The following is a 23612-nucleotide window of genomic DNA, read 5'->3' as shown; positions in this document are numbered from 1 at the left end:
GCAAAGACATTTGTTAAACAAATTTTTTACTCCATCTATTTTTGCCAATGTAATATACTTGCATCCATTTTTTATACAAAGTTATTTCTTTTGGTTTCTTAATCAATTTTTTTCCTTATGTATAAAGTTATAGCGATTTCAATATTGTCAATTGAACTAGGTTTTACAAACTTATAATAGCTATTTTAATGTGAATTTAATTTATATATACACAACTACCGTAAAAGATATAAAAAAATGTTGCAAATTATGAAATTATCCTTAATACCATTATCAGTTAAAGTTATATTGGAATTGTGCACTCTTCTTTAAAAAAAAAACATGAGACCAACAATGTGTGTTTTTATTACAATGATATTAAATTCAATGATTTTTTTTAACAAACTAAAATGAAATATAAAATGATCAGGCAAAAGTTTTTTCGAACCACAAGATGTGTTTGAGAGAAATAAAAGTACAAATAATTACTTACTATGTGTCCTCGTGAGCTAAGTTCAGTTGGTATGGACAATGCATAATATATGCAAGGTCTGAGGTTCAAACCCGACCACCACCAAAAATTACATACTATGCAAAATCAAACAGAGAGAGCAACAAAGAAACACAGTTAACATTTTATAATGTATTTTAATAATACATATATGTTGTTTAGGATTAATTGTATTTTATATTAGGACTAACAAACTAGTATATATAAAAAATACTCTGTATATTGATAATTAAATTTCTCCCCGTGCGTTGCACGAGAGTACACAAGAGTATTAGCCCCATCGGTGATTAGGATTAAAAGCTAGATTTGAGTTATTTGATTTTAGGGTTAATTATGTTTCTAGTCCCTATAAAATAGCGATCTTGTAAGTTTAGTCCTTACTTAATTTTAATAGCATTTTTAGTCCCTATAAAAAAAAATTTACTTATAATTTTAGTCCCTGCTAAAACAAAGTTTGATTAATTATCCTTAAACTCTTCAATTTTTGAACGATTTTTTTGAGACAAGATTAGAACACTATGAAAGGTTCGTTTACTAAAATTTAGAATTTTCAGACATGAAATGAATTAAATATGAATTTTTTAAAACGACAAAAGTTAAAGATAAAAAGTAATAAAATCTGGATGTAGAAATCAAATTTTGCTATAATTTTTTGCGGAGGAACTTTTAGTAATGTTCTAAACATGTCTGCAAACAATTGTTCAAAAATTTAAGAGTTTAAGCATAAATTAAACAAATTTGAATTGAGTAGGGACTAATACTCAGGGCAAAAAAACAAAATTAGGTACTAAAAATGCTATTAAAATTAAGTAAGGACTAAACTTACAAGGTCGCTATTTTATAGGGACTAGAAACATAATTAACCCTTGATTTTAACCACAAAAAGTTAAAAGTCAATAACTTCTTTTTGGGAAAAGTGAATTTTATATGTTTAATATGTTTGTTTAAAAACTTTATTTTTGAAGAAAAATATTTATAGCATATTACTTTTAGAATGTTAATTTCAGAGGAAAAAAAAATACAAATTGACATAACATGTCACAAATAGTTACGGTGAAAGTGACAATTTTTTTGGTGGTGTAAGGAAAGTGACAATATAATGCAATGCGTAAGTGCTTCCCTTTAAAGAATTCGTGTGTGTGGGATATATATTATGGAAGGGTTCATATGTATATTATATAGAATAGAATAGAATAAATAGACGTCCGGCCAAAAAAAAAATATAGAATAAATAGATATAGAATTTATTCATCCATGACTTTTCGTTTAGATTGTGAATTTTATTATTTTGAAAGAAATTGTTATGTTTTTCTAACTTTATAGGTACATAATATAACTTCCTATTAGGGTTAATAATTTTATACTTTTTTTAAGGAGTATAAATTTATACTTGAATAAGACTTTACTTTTGGAATATCTTTTTGAAGAAAAATAATTAGACTCAAATAATTATAAATCTCTTATTAGGGTGTTAATAATTATGTACCCATTTCCTGTAAAAAAAATTATGTACCCATTCTATAACTTTACTTTTGGAATAAATTTATAATGAAAAATATGAGTGGTATGCCAACTTTTGGCCGAAGATATTTTTTTAAGAAAAATAAATATATAACTTCCTATTAGGGTTAATAATTTTATACTTTTTTTTAAGGAGTATAAATTTATACTTGAATAAGACTTTATTTTTGGAATAACTTTTTGAAGAAAAATAATTATAAATCTGTTAGGGTGTTAATAATTATGCACACATTTATAAATTTAGCGATGTTTATTTCATTTAAGAAAATAAAAGAATCTTTACTCGTTTCTTGTTAGGTATTTTAATCATTAACTTCAACTTAGATGTTTAATTAGGTGGAAAAAGAGTTGAATGAGGCAATTTACTCATACTTAATTTTGAGTATTTGGCAAGCCTAAACTAATACGTTAGATCCAACTTAATGTGTTTTCTATCTAAGATTTTATAGGACACAAGTGATTTGCATTACTTTGGATAAAATAGTAATCTTAAGAGTGGTCGGAACCACCTTCAAAGTACTCTCAACCATTGAATATAAAATCATAACTTGTAAATGGTCGTGTGCTTTATGTATTCATATCGTATTAACAAGTGTACATGTACTCTTTCTCTCATCACATTAAGTATACATGTACTAATGTATTTGATTTATATTGTGATCGGAGAGAGTATATGTAGTATGGATGACCATGAGTTTTATGTCGTTGTTCGTGCTTTACAAAATTGAAGTCATTATTTGTTGCTCAAAGTTTATCCTCTACTCTGACCATGAAGCTTTTAAGTACTTCCATTCTCAACACATGATCAAACGCAAACATGCATCATGGAGTGAGTTCTTGCAACCATATCCATTCTTTCTCAAGCACAAGACGAGATATCAAACTTTTTTTGTTGATGCTCTCAATAGACACCATAATCTACTTTATACTCTATGGATGAAAGCCATTGTTTTTTACTATCAAGGATCTATATCAAGATGGTCCAGACTTTCACAGGTTATGAAATGTGAATGAATAACACTTGGCCTCGAGCTCAACAGTAGAAGGACATCATAACGGTAGTTGTGGACATGTTTCCAAAGATGGCATCCATCATTCCTCGTCAAAAGACCAACATTGTTGTTCAAACTACATATCTATACTTCAAGGAGACTGTTTGTCTTCATAGAATTCCAAAAGGCATCACTTCAGATCAAGATGTAAACATTTTAAGCCATTTTTTAGAGGACTTTGTCGATAAATATGAGAACAAAGTTTCAATTCAATAGTGTAAGTCACCTCCAAAAAGATGATAAAGATGAGGCAATCAATAAGCTTGTTGTAAATCTTCTTCCGAGATTTACTAGAGAGAACTTGAAACCAATGTTTTTAAAACTAGATTGGGTGGTAAGACCGACTGAACCACGAACTGGGGCTGAATCCGGCCCGAATAGGCCTTGAAAAATGTTGGTCAGGTAAAACCGTTATAAATCCGTTCAAATAAGTCTGAATCGGTAAAAATTGAGCAAATTGTTGAACCGGTTACAGAGAACCACTCAGTCCAAAAAAAGTGTAATTTTTCTCTCTCAAAATAACATACCAAATCTAGGAGGATGAGAACATGTTAAATCAAATTAGAGAGATGAGAGGAAGGAGAAGAAAATGAAGCATATTTGAACTAGGAGAAGAGGATAAATATATCACATCTTATCTCTTTGGTCCTGTTATATCGCTATTTTTAAAAATAAATATCATGCAAGTTGATATTTTTTATTGTAGAAAATATATGGTTGTTTACGCTGGTTTCTCTTATAGGTCTGTTTAAGAAAATATATGCATGTACAGTTTCAAATGAAAGAGATGAGGAAATGAACACAGGACGACAAGTAAAGAAACACAGTTTGAGTTTTTTTTTTTGTTAAAAAAAGGGAAACCAAGAAAAAGACTCAAATTAGGGTTGAACAAACTCAACATTCATGACATCCGCTAAGAGGATAAAGACCATATCAGGAGGGGGCTTCATGCAAAATAACAAGACTACTATCATTACTTAGAGCCCCTTTTTAGCTAAGAAATCAATTTCATCGTTACCCTCACACAAAATAAGTCGCAAACTAACCACCCAATCTCTATAGGGAATGAGCTTAATCGCCATGATCAAACTTCCATACTTGTGATGCACATTCAGATCCTTTTGGATGAGGTCAACTACAGTAGTTGAATCAGGGAGGCACAACATCTGCTTAAAGTTTGTTTCCTAACACAATTTAAAACCATGATATAAATCCAAAATCTCAGCATGGAGATCAAGGTCTACTAATTTTCTCGAAGAAACCATTCTAAAAAAACACGTATGATCACGAATAAGACCACCAAAACCTCCTAAGTTGGAATCGAGGAAAACACTGCTATCAACATTGAGAGGAAAACACATATTATTTATATCATTTATTTCTTAATATTCGGTTTATCTGATTGAACCATGATCTGTAGCTCTGGTCGATTTGATATTTTATCCGATTTCAAAACATTGCTTAAAACAATGGAATCTCATTCTTGCACAAGTCAAGTTTGCCAACAACAAGTCAACCAATCAAACTGCTAGAAAATGCCCCTTTGAGGTGGTATATGGTACACATCCCCATAGCTCGCTAGACTTGACTCCCTCGTCAAACATTCGACCTTACTGTGTGGAAGGAAAGATTGTGAGAAAATCTAGAAACAAAACTTCAGGTATAAGTTTCAACGAAACAAACACAAAAGATTACAGACTTTCAAAACATTGCTTGAAACAATAGGATCTCATTCTTGCACAAGTCAAGTTTGCCAACAACAAGTCAACCAATTAAAATGCTGGAAAATGCCCCTTTGTGGTATATGGTACACATCCCTATAGCCTGCTAAACTTGACTCCCTCGTCGAATATTCAACCTTACTCTGTAGTAGGAAAGATTGCGAGAAAATCTAGAAACAATATTTTAGGTATGAGGCTCAACGAAACAAACACAAAAGATTCCAGACTCTTAAGAAATGATACTTGGTTTGGATACACTTGCATAAGAGAAGTTTTCCTAATCCGGCAAAGTCTAAATTATCTCCGAGAGCTTATGGCCTGTTCAAAATTGTGTAAAAAAATCAATGACAATGCATACAAGGTATAACTACTCGAACATATGGAGTTTTTGCGACTTTCAACGTAGCTTATCTTTCACCCTATCTTGATGATGAAGTTGAGCTCGACTCAAGAACGAGGCATTTCCAACACGTGGAGAATAATATAAGCCAAAATAAATGATCCAATGATATAAGCCAAAACAATGATGCAAGCTCAAGTCACACTTTGCTATCGGATAGCACTTGTGTACCATAATGGTATATACCATTGCCCAATTAGAATGTGCCACGTGGCACACCCTTTAAAAAAATATATCAAACAAAGCATTTATAAAGTAACATTGGTAGGTGGCACACTCTAATTGGCCAATGATATATACCATTGGTACCTTAATGGTACACAAGTGAAATCCGATTTCTTGAATGAGTAACACCTGACTGGTTGCATGTATTGGTCTTGACATTTGGTTTGTTCCATATAATTGGTTTACTTTATTAACTCCTATAAATAGGATTTGATAATGTACTTTGCTAATCACTCAAAAAGTAAAAAATCAAAGTATCTTTTTAGGAAAATTCAAAGTGTTTGTTCTTCTTACATAGTATCCCTGTTTATTTAGAAGGTATTATTTTTGCTTTTTTAGTCAGTCCATATTATATACTATTTTATTACTTCCCTTTCACTATCAAAAATATTATTTACCTTTCTCCAAAATCTCCTAAATATCTTTTCAGTTACATTACATCATACGTTATCTCTAATAAAACAATCCTTCCAGTACCCTCCCTTGACTCATCGCCATGGAAGATAAACCTGCTGCAGCAACAAGTGATGGCCAACAACCCATAAGATGTAAAGGTGTGTGTACATGTCTCCCATGACTCATTAAAACATAACTTCAGTCTTTGCTGTTCGTTTTTTTTTATGTAATAGTTTTTTTTTTGAAGGATTTATATAATAAATTTCTGTACCATTCAATTTAATTTGATAATATCATAAGTTAATTTCATTTGTATGAAACTATTTTTTTTTTTTTTGGTACATCATTTGTATGAAACTATGAAATAAAAAAACTATGAATGTAATAATACTATTTGCAAATTTTGTAGCTGCGGTTTGTCGCAAACCAGGTGAGCCACTGATTATTGAGGAGATCTTTGTGGCACCACCAATGCCACATGAAGCTAGGATTCGTATTATATGCACCTCTCTTTGTCACAGTGATATCATTTTTTGGAAAATGCAGGTTTTTATTTTTTTTATGTTTTTTATTTGATTCTTTTTATTTAATATTTGTTTATTTGTCTTATTAACAATTCTGAATTATTTTTTAAATATGATTTTTGTGTTTCTTTTTTTACTTTTGAAGGAGCCTCCTGCAATTTTTCCAAGGATAATGGGTCATGAGGCAATTGGGTGAGTGAGTCCATGCATTTTATTAATTTGTATATTGTGTTCATTTATTGAAAATATTTCTCATTTCCTAATTAGGTAAAGGAAGGAAGTACATATTTATTCTACCCTGTTTGTGTGGTCATACACTCCACGCATGCACGTAGTTAACAATTTGAAGTCTTCAAATCAAGATTAAAAAAACTCTAATTTTTTAACTTTTTTTTGGTCAATTTGAAGTTGCATTTGTGTCTCACATTGCCAAAGTTCTTAGGTTTGCAACGATTATATGTATTTACCACTTTCATTATCTGAGCTAACTTTTAAGAGTGAGATCCAATTCTGTTTAACGCGATATTAGTGTAATGTTTATAATGTACTTGGACACCTTCATCGTTACCAATTTTTGAGAGTGAGCGAAGTCCGTTTAACAATCCGAACTAAATACGTTGGTCTCATTTTTTCATACATTTAATTATTTAAATACTATAGAAGTTGATGATGTTCAAGTTTTAATTAATTTTTATGTGATCCAGGGTTGTGGAAAGTGTTGGAGAGGAAGTAACAGAAGTTACAAAGGGAGACATAGTTATCCCAATCTTCATGGCTGATTGTGAAGAGTGCATAGATTGCAAATCAACAAAGAGCAACCTTTGTTCAAAGTTTCCTTTTGATATTAAACCTTGGATGCTTAGATATGATACCACTAGATTCACTGATCTAAATGGAGAGATTATAAACCATTTCATATTTGTCTCTAGTTTTAGTGAGTATACTGTGGTTGACATTGCCAATCTACTCAAGATTGATCCAACAATTCCTCCCAACAGGGCATGCCTCCTCAGTTGTGGTGTATCAACAGGTATGCAAATTCAAGGTTGTTATTTTATTTTAGTTCATAACTAAACAAAATTGATCTAATTCAATATTTTTATCAAACATCAATTCTTAGGGGTAGGTGCTGCATGGAAAACAGCAAATGTTGAACCGGGGTCGACAGTAGCTATTTTTGGACTCGGATGTATTGGATTAGCGGTATGGATTCTCCTTAGTTTATGTTTTCGTTTTGTAGTTTGGGCCTGTTTGGACCGACTTATTTGAGCTTCTCTATTGGTATGAACACTAGACTATTTCAGAGAGCTTATGATAAGTCTATAAGCTGTTTTCAACTTATCTCTATAAGCTCTCCATAATAGTCTATGAGAACAACTTATAACTTATATGAACATAGTCCAATTATATTTTATCTTTTGTTGTAAAAATAGTTTATCATAAACACTTAAATGATAAGCGCTTTTGCTATAAACGCTTAATTAAGTTGTTTATCCAAGCAAAACCTTTGTAGTTTTGTATGCTAAAATGCTTATTGTAATTGAATTGTTTCCTAGGTGGCTGAAGGAGCTAGACTTTGTGGAGCAACTAGGATTATAGGTGTGGATATCAAGCCAGAAAAATTTGAAATTGGTAATGCAATATTTGTTTATTATTATCATTATCACATTAAGTATAAAGTCAAATAATAATGTTTTAATAATTTAATTTAGAATTTATTATCATGTCTAAATTATGTATTTTCTTCCTCCCCTTTATTCAGCGAAGAAGTTTGGAGTCACAGACTTTGTAAATCCTGGAGAATTGGAAAACAAATCTGTGACTCAGGTTATCATAGAGATGACTGATGGAGGAGCAGATTATTGCTTTGAATGTGTTGGTATGGCATCATTGGTGCATGAAGCATATGCTTCATGTAGAAAGGTATATTTCTATCTCAAAGTGTGCATTGTTTTCATTTGTGCTAACTAATTTTTGCTTTATTTTAACCATGTTATTGGTGCAAAGTATCTACCGATTTTGCCGATTACTAATCTCTGCCAACTGTCATGGTGTCTAGTTGGCCACCCTTATGGAGTCTATCCTTCCAACCACATTTTTTTTCATCCACAATGCTTGGACCCGAAACCTTGCTTGAGAGATCCGAGTCCAGTTCCACTCGGACTAATGCAACTTTGGTTTTGAACTAATTAATTTGAAATTCCATATTCTTCATTTGTGTGCAATTTTCAATATTTGATTAACTGCTGCATACTTGTTGAAAGAATGGATTGGAAAATTGGTGTTTTGATTTCAGGGTTGGGGAAAAACAATTATGTTAGGAGTGGACAAGCCAGGATCTAAGTTGAGTATCAATAGTACTGATGTCCTTTTTCAAGGGAAGACTCTTATGGGGTCTATATTTGGAGGACTCAAACCCAAGTCTGATGTACCCATTCTTTTTAAACGCTACATGGACAAGGTGCTATGTCATTTCTTTTTCTGATTTTTTTAAGTTTATAATTTCTTCCCCTCTTTTGCTAACATTTTATAAAACAAAGTAGTAGTTTATTTATGTAAACAATAGTAATGTCAACAATTTTTTGGTAAATTTTTTCTCCAATTATTTATCAGGAACTCAATTTGGATGATTTTGTTACACATGAGGTGGAATTTAAAGACATCAACAAAGCTTTTGATTTGTTGACAAAAGGAGAGTGTCTTCGGTGTGTGATTTGGATGGACAAATGAGTTCGCCTCTTGTTTATGTCATCTTTCAATATGTAAATTGTTGCATTCAGCCTTTGAATTATGTCAATATATAAAATATGAATAACTAGTAACAAATCCGTGCTGACGCACGGGTACAGTAAACGTTTGTTATTTGTTAAAAATTATGAAATGTTTATAAGAGTTTTGATGCAATTTAATTATTAGTTTATGTAATTAATTTGGATGTGATGGCCAAATATTTGTGTATTATATTTTTGATTCAACAATAATATCCACTTATATATTTTTTTTTCTCCAAATAAAAAATATAATAACATATCTTGGAGTTTTTTCCTCAAAAAATATATAATTTTGGAGTAGGTTTGCTAAATTAAAATATTAACTTGGAAAAAAAAATTAGTAATGAAGTCTTGTCTTTTGTATAATAATATTTTTGTAACTTTTCAGAAACGACAACTCGTCTTGTGCATTTCTTTTAAAATTCAAACTTGTCTTATGCGTAATAATTATTTCAAAATATCATTAGCAACGACTTGTCCAGTGTATAATCAATGACGATTTGTCCCGTGTATAACAATAATTTTACATTTTTAGTAGTGACAATTTGTCATATGTAAGATGTTTATTTTAAAACTTGGATCACCAACGACTTGGCTCATGTATAACAATTACTTTAAAATTTATATCATTGATGACTTGTCTCGTGTATAATAATTATTTTAATTTTTTTTTTATCAATGACAACATGTCATGTGTATAATAATAATTTTTAAATTATGACCAGTGATAAATTGTCTCCTTTATAACAACTATTTTAAAATATGTATCAACGACGATTTAGCCAATGTGTAATAATAACTTTTAAATTTTAACAATGACAACTTTTCATGTGTATAATTATTATTTTATAATCCATATCGCTGATGACGTGTCATGTGTATAAAATACTAATTACGGATAATTGTTGTGTGTAACTAATTTCCACTAATAACTATACACTAATTTATTTATTTTGATGGACTTAGATTTTTAGATATTGTTAGTAAAAGTAGATGCTGGTGGATTTGTATCAGTGAAGATTTCGCCAGTGTATAATAATAATTTTTAAAGTTAACAGTAACAACTTGTTTCGTGTGTAACAAATATTTTATAATTATATATCAGTGATGACATGTCATATGGTTAATAATTATTTTGAAATTTATATTAGCTATAACTTGTCTCCTTCGTTATAATTATTTTTAATTTGTACTCAATGGTAAAATGTCCCGTGTATAATTCTAAGTTTTTAAATTTTTAAGTTAGTTTTTCACTTATATTTGATCTAATAAAACCGATATAAGTATCAAAATGGTGTTAGGAGAGTTTCTAACAACTATTTATAAGAAAGATTTGGGATGTTTGATTATTTGAGTAGTTTACTTAGAGGCAGACCAACCTTACTTGTTAAAAGCAGATGTCCCGTTCTTTCAAAAAAAAAAAAAAGAGCAGATGTCCCGTTATTGACTCGATCACCATTGTCCAACTCCGATTGAAAAAACCTAATCATTTATAAATAGACAATAATCAACACATAAGATGGGTAGAGAATATCATTTTATTTTTCTTGCGTGGAAGGAAAGCCATGACCAAAACAAAGACACAAATTGAGATTACAACAATGTAGGGAAAAGATAATAGAGACCCATAAATATCAATAATTCCCAACCAGGCAAAGAAGGATCCTCTACAAAATCAAACCCTTCATACGTGTTCCTACATCATTACACCTAATTAAACTCCCGATAGTATTCATAAAAAGCTTAACATCATCACACACTCTCCCACGAGCCAACTTCTTATACAAGTAACTATCAAATGTCATCCTTTGAACATACTCATCACCACAAAGCTCCACCAAAGCTTCCCTAGATGCATTACTACCATAAAAAACCTTTTGCAAAAGATCCAAAAACCTAAATGTGTTAATATACTTCGCATCCCATTCCTTAAGATACTCTCTCTTAAGATCAGATTCGTTAATCATCTTTTCTCCACCTTCAGAAGCTCTAACAATGCCGTTTCCACACATTCGACCCGACTTTGCAGCAAAATAAATACCTTCACCCGAACACTTGGTAACATAACCCGCTGCATCACCCACGAGCGCCACGCGTCCTCTAACTCTAATAGGACGCGGGTGCTCAGGAATCGGGTGGGCCTCTACTTTGATAACTTTTCCACCGTTGATCTTTGACATTGCTCTTTCTCTTATAGCTCGCTGGTACAGCTTAATATCGTGTTTTGACCGTACCGTACCAGTACCCACTGCCACGTGGTCACATTTAGGAAAAACCCACGCGTAAAAATCCGGTGACACGTCATCACCTATGTACATCTCGGCGAGATTTTCGTAATACTTCATTTTCTCGTCCGATAATTTGATTCTTTCTTGAAACGCGATCGCGCAGGTGTAATCGCCTGCAGAGATTGATTTCGCGACGCGGCTGTTGGCGCCATCGGCGCCGATCACGACATCGACGGCGAGGGAGTTTTTCGATGAGGCTTTGTTGGTGTAGTTGATGGTGTAGGGTGAGTTCGGTGAGGTTGGGAGATCGAGGGAGGTGACTAGGCCGGAGATGAGTTCGGCGCCGGCGGAAACGGCGCGGGATCGGAGAAATGAATCGAGGACTTCACGGCGGAGCATGGCGATGAATTCGTTTGGTTTTAGAGTTTTACCGAAGTCGACGGCGATGTTTGAAGGTGAGAAGATGCGCATTTGTGTGACGTGGCGGTCGATGAGGTGGTGAGGAATGTCGAATTCTTCCAGCATGCAGAGAGGGATTGCTCCGCCGCATGGCTTCGGTGTTGACGGCGGGTTTCTCTCGAATAAGAAGGTTTCGACGCCACCGCTTGCTAGAGCTTCTGCGGCGGAGGATCCAGCTGGTCCTCCGCCGATCACTGCTGCTCGTAGCTTGCGGCCGGCTATCAATGGACGTGTTGAATTCGAGGCTGATATAGTAATTGAGTGGAAGTGTTGTTTGGGTTTTGAAGTTGGAACTGAGAGTGAAGGCAAAAAGGTTTGAATTTTCAATGCCATGGAGAATAGTTAAGATCTAGTTTTGGGGATTCTGGGTTTTGTTTGAGTCAATGAGTGTGATTTAGGGTTTTGAGAAAGCATTTATAGTATTCTAATTTCCCTTTAATAAAGTTAATATCTTTTGTAAACTCTCGAGATCTTTGTTTAGTAGTGCTAATGCATTGTTTAATTCAATTTGAGAGGACAAAGACAAATCATGTCAGCACCAAAACCCAATTTTATAACAATAAACACTGTTATTAGTGCTGTAATATACTATACTACAATATAGAAATGGTTTCCAATGCAAACCTAGCACCAACACTTTAATCACTTTTGTGCTATTACTATAAGTGCTTAGATTATGGCTTTATTTTGCAATTCCAAATTGTTCTGAAACTTAGTGCATGTTTGGATTAACGGTAAAATTGTCATAATCACGGTGAGCTACTGCAATTTTAGCAAAAGTTACACTTTGGAATTTTTACAAAATCAGTGTCACCATGATTTTGACAAACTCACTGTTCATCTAAACATACTACTAGTTTTGAAACTAGTAATGATTCTTGAAACATATGAACGAATCTTATGAAACAGAGCAATTAAATGCTAGGTTTTGGCCTTGACCAATTCATGGATGGTGAAAGGACGGCAAAGATCCGGTATAGGTTGGTTAGACCAGGCTGCTTCAGCTAAAATAGAGTTCACTGCTTCTGTAGGATTGAACAAGTCCCACCAAACATGTCCTGAAGCTTGATTACAGGCCATTTCTGTAGAGATACACCCTACCATTGCACAATTCAAACCAAGCCCACAACATGCACTCTTTGTGTCTTCAAAACCTGTGTATATTAAGAGATCACTTCATAAAATTTCTTCATATGAAAATTTATTAGTTTTATACAGGGGAGAAAAACATACCATAAAACCTTGGTCTGTTTATAATCTCCAATATTCCACTGTATACATCACAGAACACTATACGAGCATCAGTAAATTCTGCATTAAGCTGGACTATGTGCTCATCCAGCAATCTATTGTATTCCAAGACCCAATTATTGACATTATCTACACAACCATTTCCATTGATACCACCATCTGATGTCTGATTTGTCTCCCACGCTATTCTTGGTGTACATCCCAGAGGAAGAACTCCTAAGCATATGATCTTCCTTGCGTTTGCATCATAAAGATACCTCATTGCATTTGTCATCTGATTGACCAAAATGGTCGCAAAATATTCTGCGCTGTGGTTTAACATAGGGTTGGAAGAGTTGTGTAGGAATAAATCAATGTAATCTTCTTTTCCAAATGAGAGGAAAAAGATGGAAGATTTTGTAAATTCGAGAGCAGTTTTTTCGCTTAGATGCAGTTGCAGTAGCTGCATGCTCTCAGAGACTTGGCGTAGTTGTTGGTTTAGAGACTGGTGGCTGAAGCCTCCCTGGTTCATGATTGTAGCTTGTGTTGATCCAAAGTTGAGACCACCAAGAATCTCATTCAGAGATCCATTTTGAGCGTAAAATGGTTGAATTGATGTCAATCCAATCTTCTCAGCTGCAACGATGATTTCATTACAACAATTAATGTTATTAACAACGCAAGCCTGGTTTAAATTTGTTTATACTCAAAATAATTAAAACTGAAAAATCTGCAGATATTGCAGCTGATATGTACATGGCTAAGCATGACCAAGGTTTCAAGTTGGTGCATAAGAATGAGGTACATTTGTCTGCACTCGCTATTAATATTTCATTGATTCCTATATTTCTATGCGATCGATATATATTTTTTTCATTCACATCAGTGTACAGAAAAAAGAAAGGAAAAATGTTTTCATTTACCATCATAGGAATTGTTATAATCAGTAAAAGAAGATTTATTTTTCCATAATTTGAATGCAATGCTTTCAAATTATAACTTTCCAACTATACTGCATAGTTCTACAAAGGGTTTGAGACCACAATTGTGGTTGCAAAGTCAAGATTTTTTATGTCTCAGCAACCTCATTCCGACCTAATTGCAGCCGGGTCAATCACATTTGATTGCATTTTTCTGCAATATCAAGGATCAGAATTTGGGTCTTGGAATAAATCATCAAGAGAAGAAAAAGAAGAGTACCTATAAGTTGAGGAAGAAGAGAGGAATCTGAACCATTACACGGATACAGAGAGAGACGACCATGAAGCAGAGGGTAGAGCAGAGTATTGTCTCCACAATCAACAGAGGAATCCCCTAGTATAAACAATGATGATAGAAGTGATCCGTTTCTTCCATTGGCAGTGTATTGTTGGCCATGAACTATGCTGCGAAACATGCACATTAGCATAACAACTGCAGTAGGATAATGAACTAAAGTCCCTCTTCTTCTCATATTCTTTTATCTTTGTCTATTCAATTTGTTTTGTTTTGTATCACTTTTTGGAGCATGAACTGATTTGTCGCCAAGGTTGGTGACTTGGTGTCACTGCTATGCCATTCCAGTTAGAATGAAGGTGCTTGTTTGGCACAAAATTATAAGTAAAGCTAAAATAATCCTGCAAAATAATTAGCTTATTGGTTTCAACCTTAAGCTCACTTGTCTAAATTGAAGAAGTGTTTTTTGTAAGTTAGCAATCAAATGAAGTTTGAAGTTCAAAATTGATAAGAAAAGTTTCCCATTTGATTATAGAGGAAGGGAAACAACTTCATTCATAACCTACTATGCTGTCACTGGACAAAGTGTGTACTTTTCTTTTTAATTTTTAGAAGAAAAAACTGTCACATTGTTGGCATTTCTCAACAAACTTCATCAGCATAATTTATGTTTTGTTCATTTCTTTTTTCTTTTTTTAATTTAGGAAGGTAAATATCATAGAAAAATGACAGTCATCATGCTTTGCAAGTTTACCAAACCTTTAGTTAAATACCTTCTAGTGATAAACGTTCTTAAAAAATTGATATATACTTCTTGAAAAATAAATCTTTAAAAAATTGATATATACTTCTTGAAAAAATAAATCTTAAAAAATTGATATATACGTTCTTAAAAATGACAATCATCAGCATAATTTTAAGTTGGGTCATGTTAACTTGCCCTTAGGGCACATGTTAAGCAATCTAAATAGAGCAATTTTGCATTGGAAAACACAATATAACAACTTTTAAGAAGTTGAATGCACTCCTTTTGATATGTGTATTTCTATAATGAGTATCTTAACATGTGCTTTGAGGGCACAAGTTAACATTAGCCTTTTAAGTTTTTTCTTTTTATAATTTAGGAAGTTAAATAAGGGAGTATTTAAAAAATTGAGATGCATAAACTAAATATCAACTCATATACATAAGGCTTATTGTTTAAAAAATAATAACTCATAACAAGAATCTTTTCATATGTAATTCTTGAAAAATTTATTCAAATTGATTTAAACTATAATCTAACTTGTACTTTAACTATTTCAACATTTTTCAATTTGTCTTGGTTAGTTCACCCGGAAGTGGATTGCTTGCACTCACTTTTGATTGCAGTTGCAAATATGACCATTGATAAACTTTAAAGGGTAGAGTTTCAATTAATACAAGACATGGCAAACCATATTGAACAATTCCCCTTCAATGGTTATCATCATACATTATTTGCTAGCATCTACTCCTTAATATCAACACCCTTAGATGTTAGATGCAACCTACAAGGAACCACATTATCAATTAAACAAATGCATGAAAGAAATCTTAACTAAGGTTTAAGAAATAAATTGAACAAAATCACAAAAAGGACTTGGGAGGCAAGAACATATGATCGCACATATACATATAAAAGCGCACAGAAAATTCAGTACACATTTAAAGATAGAACAAAGCATAATTTAAATTGATAGATCAAGTTATTTACCCAATTTAAAATATATATTTCTAAGTGTATGACAAATTGATCAGACAACAAAGATAGGTACAAAAAAAAGGAAAAACAAAGTACTTACACATTCTTTTTTGTTATCTTTTTCACCTAGCTTGGTCTTTCTCTCTGTGTTGATTCTTATAGAACTATCATTTGTCTTCTCACGAGTGGGATAGAACCTTCCCACACATGTGCAACTTCTGTAAACAGATTATTGAAAACCACCTGTATAATTAATTTGTTGGGTATAGTTTATTGAACCATAGTATTTGAATACAAGATTGTAAACTCTAAACCTTAAGTTAGAACAACAGAAAGGTACCGCGAGCTGCTCTATGTTTGGATTGATTGTAGATTTGGTAAAAATATATTTTTACCCTTATGTAAATAGAATCCGTTTTCTTTAGATCATCACAAACCACAATCTTTCATGTTTTTCTTACAATTTCTACGTGCATGCTGGTGCATTAAGCTTTCTCTAGAGACTCGTTTGTAAATTTAATGTCTTCAAATAAATGTTTTGCATTTCTTCATATGCACCAACATTTAGATTTCGTGGTATTTAACATTGACAAAGACTTAAAGATGCTTAAAGATGACTCCATCGAATGAAGCCTTGTTTGTTGAAGAACTTTGCAGTATCCAGCTTGAACATCTGTGTTTTGATATAGCTAATCTTGCAGAAAATCTACTTAGTACTATCATGCCTACAAACAATATACTCCCTCCGTCCCAGAATATCTGGCCCAATTTGGTTTTTCACACAGATTAAGAAAAATGTATAAATAAAGGGGAAAGTGGGATATATTGTATTGAGAATAATGAAAGTAATATTAATTAGAGTTATATTGTATTGGGAATGATGAAAGTTGTATTGAAAATTGAAATGGATCAGTTATTTTGGGACACTTTTTTTTAGTATATGGGTCAGATATTCCAGGACGGATGGAGTATATTTTTACTCAATGACCGAAAACAATTGATATGTTAATGAGGCACCCCGCACTATTTTCCTATCAAGTGTTCGATTGCAATGCCCTTAATTAAAAAAACATATATCAAAATGCAAACACATGTTTTTTTTATTTGTGGGTTCCCTCATCTCGTTTTGAGGTAATCGCATTCAAGACATGTTAGACCATAAATGTAGTCTGATCTCTTCCGCTAGACTCAACCCAATTGATAGAATGTAACATCTTCAATTACTAATTTAAATTATATTAAGAAAACTATAATGTTTACCTTGCCCAAAACAAAACATAAAAACTCACAATTAGATAGATTTAGAAAGAAAGAAAAATATTGATACTAAAGCATTAATCATACATCTTGTTAAAAAAAAAGCATTAGTCATACATCGATGTTTGTCACGCCTGATGGTCATATTTCAAAAGTAAAACATCCAGAGACATTTTGTTCATTTTCAATTGTTAAATTGAACACAAACAAATTAAATGAAATTGTAGAGTGCATATATTTAAAAAAATTGAAATCTTTACTGTCGTATTTATATCTTACTGCATGCTTTCAGTAATAAAACATGGACCATAATTTTACAATTGGAAACTAAAGCATTGAATATTCCATTCCATTATGATCAAATGTAAATTCTGAAATTGTTGGTACCAACACTAAGACCATGCCAACAACAGTAGTTCGCTTCAAAATTGAGGGAAAATAATCTTATTATTTATTAAGTATAACACAACAACTTATTTGACAATGAAAAATGGCAATGATAAGAGCAGAGCTAAATCTGAATGACAGCATAACTTAATCTGATAACAGTATACAGTATTCTAGTTGAAAATTTGAAATGGCAAATCTCCATAAGAAACCATAAATACCAATTGGCTATTACCATGTGTAAGCCAATTCTCACGTAGAAACACTACAATTTGGAATTCATATGCGATAGATATTGAATAAAATTGGTCTGATCTGATTGCTACCATAAATACCGATCATTAAATCATAATACAAAAAATAAAACTTCAGTTGGTCATATATCAATTTCGTAAAAACATAAAAGGATAGCTAACTCATAGAGCTAATTGGTGCTTAGAAGCAGTTGATGGCATCGATCACTATGCCTTCGTCTTTCCACCCATCCCACGTTTACTCGGCCAAATACAAGTCACTGAATTCTTCTTGGCTGCAGCTGAACATTGATCACTCTTACCCCCTTTACTGTTGAGCTCTGTTTGGTTCTTACGTCGTCTCATTCTGTTCTCTAATCGCATTCCTCTCAATGCACGGACTCTGCTTTCAATTTCCAAAGCTTCTGTGAAATTCCAAATCCTGACAACACCTTCTTCACCTCCGCAAACAATTCGATCAGCTCCTATACCTACAGAGAAAAGATTACTCTTAAATCCATGCAACATCCTCTGTGGAGGCTCTACGTTAACTTCGCCCAAATGCTTTGCCTTCGTAGCTCTCTTTCCAATGGCACGCTTGCTCCTGCGCAGCAGCTTCCTCACGTCAATTAGAGACAATTTACCGTCACTTGATGCAGAAACAAGCCAAGGAAACTCAAATGCAAGGGAATACACAGGACCAGAGTGGGGATCCCATGTAGCAACATGCAGAGCTTCGGTCACATAACCATCGTCAACAATCTCATACATGTGAATTGAACCATCTTCACCCCCAGTAAAAATGAAATCCCCAGTATGGCTTCTTGCCAGAGCATAAGTATTACCAACATGAGCATTTAGAACAACGGTCGCCAAATTACCACTATTTGTATCCCAAACATAGACATTTGAACCTGATGTGCTGACAACTGTAGTATCATGAGGGACAAGTCCCCAAACCCAGTCACTATGCCTCAACACCACAGTGCATTTCATTGAGTGCCGATCCCAAACACGAACAGTCGTGTCCCAAGAGCCGCTATAAATCCTTGTCAAATCTAAAGCAAGTGAAGTAACCGGACCATCATGACCCCAAAGTCGAACCTCAATATTCTTGTTTTGTTGTGAGCTTCTAAGATCAAACAGATGGGGCAAACCTTCAACAGCCCTCCAACAATGAATGAACCCATCAGTACCACCAGCAACTAACAGCCTTGTATCAGCTGCAACCGCACGAATGGTGCAGCCAAGGGGTTTAGACGATGCAACCGACAACCCACTTTCCATATTCCACATCCTCACAATAGTGTCATACCCAGATGTAAATATAAGCTTTGCAGAAGCCAACAAGAAAACAGTCCGAACCGCCTCAGTATGGCCATACAACACATCCATACTATACCTTCCCATAAAAGTCTTACTCCTATAATCCCTTTCCACAAAAATATCCTTCCATGACTTTTCATCCTTAACCGAGTCCCCAACCCCAGAATCCGAATCCGGGGCAGCCTCAGGAACTACTGGAAGCCCCCACCTTTCACAATAGAATTCCTTCCAAGCATGATGCTCAGAAGCAAGGCTACGCAGAATCGACGACACACATGAAACAATTCCAAGTTCCTTGGGATCAAGACAATTCAGAATCTCAGATATCAACACCGGAGGCAGGTCGGTAATTGACCGACAATTACCAATAACAACATCACCAGGAACTGATGATTGATTCAAAGCACCAGCAGAGGCTGCTTTGATTTCTTTCTTAGAATTCAGCTTGGATTTCCCCTTAAAAATCTCACCTTTACCAGATTCAGATTTGGTACTTGTAACAAAATCAGGGAATGAAATTGAAATTGCTTTGGAATTAGGTTTTGGATTCAATTCAACTATGTCTATGCTTATACCTGGATTTTCTACCAAATTTTGAGAAACCTTAATACTCTGTGGACAATCAAATGCCATAAAAAAATGGGATTCTATGCTATGAATCAAAAGGGGTGAAAAATCAAACCCCGAAAACAATGAATTGGGAAAAAATCGAAACCCTAATTGAAGAGAAAATTGAGAAGTGGAAACCTAACCTAATTTTGCCGAAAGAATGAGAATAAAATAAGAATGATTGATAAATAAATAAAAAACTAAATGAAATAAGAGGGTGAAAATACCTTGAAAAAGAGATGAGTGGAGAAGAGAGGCGAATGAGAAGAGTGAAAGGGTTTGTGTGGTTAATTCGGTCAAAGAAGGGATATACTAAAAACTAAAAAAAATGAATGAGATCCAAAACGTGGTTGGAAAAATAATGTGTGTACCACCTTTTGCCTACCCTATTTTTAATTAAAATTTTCAAAATATAATTTTTTTCTTGAAGGAGATTTTTTGTTTTTTGTTTTTAAATTTAAAATATACATACATAAAAACAACTCAAAAAAACCATAGATTGGTCTAAGTGGTAAGATATTTTGGCTCCTTAAGTGGTAAGATACTTTTTTGTTTTTTTATGGAAAAAAATTGTTTGGAATAGGAGAACCCACCTTGTGTGTCAGGTTTTCTGACGAAGATTAGTGTCGGTGAAAGCTCCGTACAAATATCATAGTAAAAGAAACCAACTAAAAACAAAAAAAACTCAAAAAAAAAATATTTATCCAAAACCACTTGAATGAGATGATAAATACTTTATCCCAGCTTAACCAGAGGTCTTGACAGTTCGAATATAACTCTGATAATACAATATTGTTAAATCTTGGGAAAGAGTTTTGTCATCCATCATGGCCATATCTGATTCGAAGGATTATGATTTACAGTTGCGCGCAGAGATATTGGTTCACGCAACAAAAAATAACTTTTTACTTTGACATAAAAATAAATTTCATTCAAATGATAAAATAAGAAGACACAATCATTTTGATCTCTGAATGTGGACATCATAGTCATAATTCACAAAACAAATCCTGGGTTCAAAATTCGTTAGTCACGTTAGTCTAAAAGGTTTTGGTTGTTTAGTGTAAAAAAAGTTAAGTTGACATTTTTTGGATAAGGGTAGAAGATGTGCCGTGGCTTTAAGGACAAAATGGACATAAATAAATATTTGGGGTCATTTATAAAGGAAAATCGAATTACAAAATAACCAGTGGAATAAAAAAAATTCGATTTTCTTTCCTTGGAACATCACGAATTTGTCATGAATCTGTGATTCGATTCTTCCAAGTCTCGGTGCTAGTCAAGGAATCAGAAGTTTCAGAGAACTAGGATTTCTAAAAAAAAAGTGTAACACTGACTTCAACACAAGGGTTCTATTTATAGAACTCCAAGTGTGTTATGCCAGTCAGATTTCACTATTGGACTTTCGTAAGCCCAATAACGAGTTTAGTCTTTTGCTAACTAATTAGCGTTATTTACTAAATGCACTCATCATATAAGTCATACTTATATTTCTCTTTTGACCGTTCTTTTATGTGTGACCCCATAGGTTCTAGTTACGTTGACAATAATATTAAATCTAATATTTAATATTATAAACAATGAGCGGTATCTAGCAACACATCATTGCTACCCAAGTGACAAGAATGTCAAGTGATTTGACGAAACCATTTCCATGATAATATTCATGTGTACAATTACTCCTTTGTCTTAATATCTATATTGATCACAAGGCATAGATCTTGTCACCCTTGTATATTTATATTTCTTGATCCCGAAATATACTGAATAACGAATAAGTCCAATATCTCATGTTGACTTAGTTCGACATGGCCATGCAACTTTACAGTCATATTTCATCAAGAGGCCTAAATATCTCCTGTTATGAGGAGGGACAAATCTCAACTAGGACACTCATGTCCCTCAGGATGATTCATCAAGTACCCATTAGTCAACGTTATGGTTATCCTTTTACATACAATGTTAGAATGGCAGCAAAGCACTTGAGTCCACATACAGATATCATAGTGGTTTCTGATCTAAGAGTGATATACACTATTATCATTGTGAGAATATCTTATGACATTTTCATAACATACTATGTAGTATCCTCACGGTAGGTCAATCCAGTATAAATATTACTCCTAATATTTATATATATGTATAGACTTAATATCTCATATCTATGACCCATGAGATGTGGTCATCAGTCTACATACATAATAGTCTTGACGCTTTATTATTATTATCTCAATTCATATTAAAGTTTGACTACTGATACATTTAAGAATAATGTTTTTTATATTAATGTGATCTCATGATTAAGTCACACTTAGTATACAATTACACGAACCATCTATTCTAGGGACTTTATTAACATTACAACAAATATCATAAAGAGTGTCATATACTCCCTCCGTTTCAAAATGAGTGTCGTTTTAGATGCTTACACACATATTAAGAAATGCAATGATTAAAAGAAAGAGAATGCTTATTTTACCAAATTATCCTTATTAACTATTGGTTAGTTTTATAAGTAATACTTTTGAAGTAGTGTGCAGAATATTAATTGGAGGGTACAATTGAAAAGAAAAAGTTATTATTGCATTGGAAACTGAAAGTGACATTCATTTTGAAACAATTTTTTTTTGCTAAAGCGACACTCATTTTGAAACGGAGGGAGTATTATTTAGTAATAAAAGTCGTGATACATAACATAAGTTTAACCTAAACTATTGGCCTTTAGGACTTACACCAACAATTTAAGCCCCTAGAAGGATCATTTGAGAGCAAAATTTGCCTATCATAAATTGGGATTATTGGGATTTAGAGATTTTAATTGAACCTAAATATTGTTTGTCAATTTATGATACAAATGTTTCAATATTGTCGGTAAAAAGACAAATGTTTAAACATCATTGCTGATTGAAACAACTTAATGGACTTAGCCTTATTACATACACCCTCCGGTCACTATTATAAGCAAAACTTTGTATTTTAGATTCATTTATTAAATGATGTATGTGGTCTGTATTATGGACCACATACATCATTTAATGAATGAATCTAAAATACAAAGTTTTGCTTATAATAGTGACCGGAGGGTGTACAGATCAATAAATTGGCAAGTCTTTGTGTATCTTGTTATTCACTTCATTGTGAGAAGTGTTGCCTACTTTATGGATGAATTTTTTGCACACCAAATTGCTTAAATGGTTGAACGCCATACCAAAAGAAGTCCTTTCAAACGTTTTCCTTCACAAAATTGCCTAAAAAAGAAGGGCGAGCACACCTCCGGGGATGGGCATAGAAACACCCAACCATCCAAGAATGACATACCAAATCCTCATTGCAAACTTACAATGCACAAACAAGTGATCCTTCAATTCTCCGATCAAGGGACATCAAACATAACCAACTATCTCGTTTTTCAATAAGTACTCGTCTTTTACACAAATTAACACAAGTTGGAATTCGGCCAACAACATTTGTCAAGTAAGCATGATTATTTTCTATATGGCACCATTATACGGTGTATTTTTTTTAGATATTATACGGTATTATTATTTGTCTACCATATACTTGCAACTATATTCTAATAAATAAAGGTAACATTTAAAAAAAGTATTAAATGTAGTAGACCATTCTTAGACCCAGATATTGATTTTATAAAATAATAATAATAAAAATAGTTTGAGAGAAAAAAATATTTCAAAGGCTAAGGAGACCTTTTTCTTATTCTTTTAGAACTGATTAATGGCAATTAAAATTCAAAACACAATTAAGATCCTAATTTTGCTCCATAACCTACGCCTTCTCTCTCATTATTCATTACCACCATTGACACAAAACAACACAAACTCATT

General features: G+C 33.1%; 4 protein-coding genes and 2 long non-coding RNA genes across 6 annotated transcripts; 2 read left to right on the top strand and 4 right to left on the bottom strand.

Moving 5' to 3' along the window:
• Positions 1-5858: 5858 nt before the first annotated feature.
• LOC146924533 (alcohol dehydrogenase-like 7) lies at positions 5859-9241 on the top strand. Its single transcript, XM_085710636.1, has 9 exons — positions 5859-5963; positions 6215-6351; positions 6475-6521; positions 7034-7359; positions 7450-7532; positions 7886-7961; positions 8092-8252; positions 8626-8790; positions 8943-9241. The coding sequence occupies exons 1-9, from the start codon at positions 5906-5908 to the stop codon at positions 9057-9059; spliced, it is 1170 nt and encodes a 389-aa protein (XP_085566762.1). The 5' UTR covers positions 5859-5905; the 3' UTR covers positions 9060-9241.
• Positions 9242-10620: 1379 nt separating this feature from the next.
• On the bottom strand, positions 10621-12426 carry LOC146924532 (geranylgeranyl diphosphate reductase, chloroplastic-like). The gene has a single exon (XM_085710633.1). It carries the CDS (start codon positions 12118-12120, stop codon positions 10768-10770), a length of 1353 nt encoding a protein of 450 aa, XP_085566759.1. The 5' UTR covers positions 12121-12426; the 3' UTR covers positions 10621-10767.
• An 86-nt stretch (positions 12427-12512) lies between these two features.
• On the bottom strand, positions 12513-14807 carry LOC146924530 (GDSL esterase/lipase At1g71250-like). The gene is made up of 3 exons (XM_085710634.1): positions 14218-14807; positions 13021-13653; positions 12513-12941 (listed from the first exon to the last, which is right to left on the bottom strand). The coding sequence occupies exons 1-3, from the start codon at positions 14468-14470 to the stop codon at positions 12709-12711; spliced, it is 1119 nt and encodes a 372-aa protein (XP_085566760.1). The 5' UTR covers positions 14471-14807; the 3' UTR covers positions 12513-12708.
• LOC146924531 (uncharacterized) lies at positions 13697-14621 on the top strand. The gene is made up of 2 exons (XR_015010700.1): positions 13697-13818; positions 14098-14621. It is a non-coding gene; the product is annotated as an uncharacterized LOC146924531 (long non-coding RNA).
• A 104-nt stretch (positions 14808-14911) lies between the features above and the next one.
• LOC146924529 (uncharacterized) lies at positions 14912-16879 on the bottom strand. Its single transcript, XR_015010701.1, has 2 exons — positions 16056-16879; positions 14912-15761 (listed from the first exon to the last, which is right to left on the bottom strand). It is a non-coding gene; the product is annotated as an uncharacterized LOC146924529 (long non-coding RNA).
• Positions 16880-17803: 924 nt separating this feature from the next.
• On the bottom strand, positions 17804-20056 carry FBX2 (F-box protein 2). The gene has a single exon (XM_085710632.1). It carries the CDS (start codon positions 19789-19791, stop codon positions 18061-18063), a length of 1731 nt encoding a protein of 576 aa, XP_085566758.1. The 5' UTR covers positions 19792-20056; the 3' UTR covers positions 17804-18060.
• Between the last annotated feature and the right edge of the window lie 3556 nt (positions 20057-23612).

The sequence above is a fragment of the Medicago sativa genome, chromosome 5 (assembly GCF_051527215.1).
Source record: "Medicago sativa cultivar Bolivia chromosome 5, Bolivia_mono, whole genome shotgun sequence".
Lineage (NCBI taxonomy): Eukaryota > Viridiplantae > Streptophyta > Magnoliopsida > Fabales > Fabaceae > Medicago > Medicago sativa.
The sequence above is the reverse complement of the archived record's forward strand: the minus strand, read 5'-3'. Positions and strand labels throughout refer to the sequence as shown.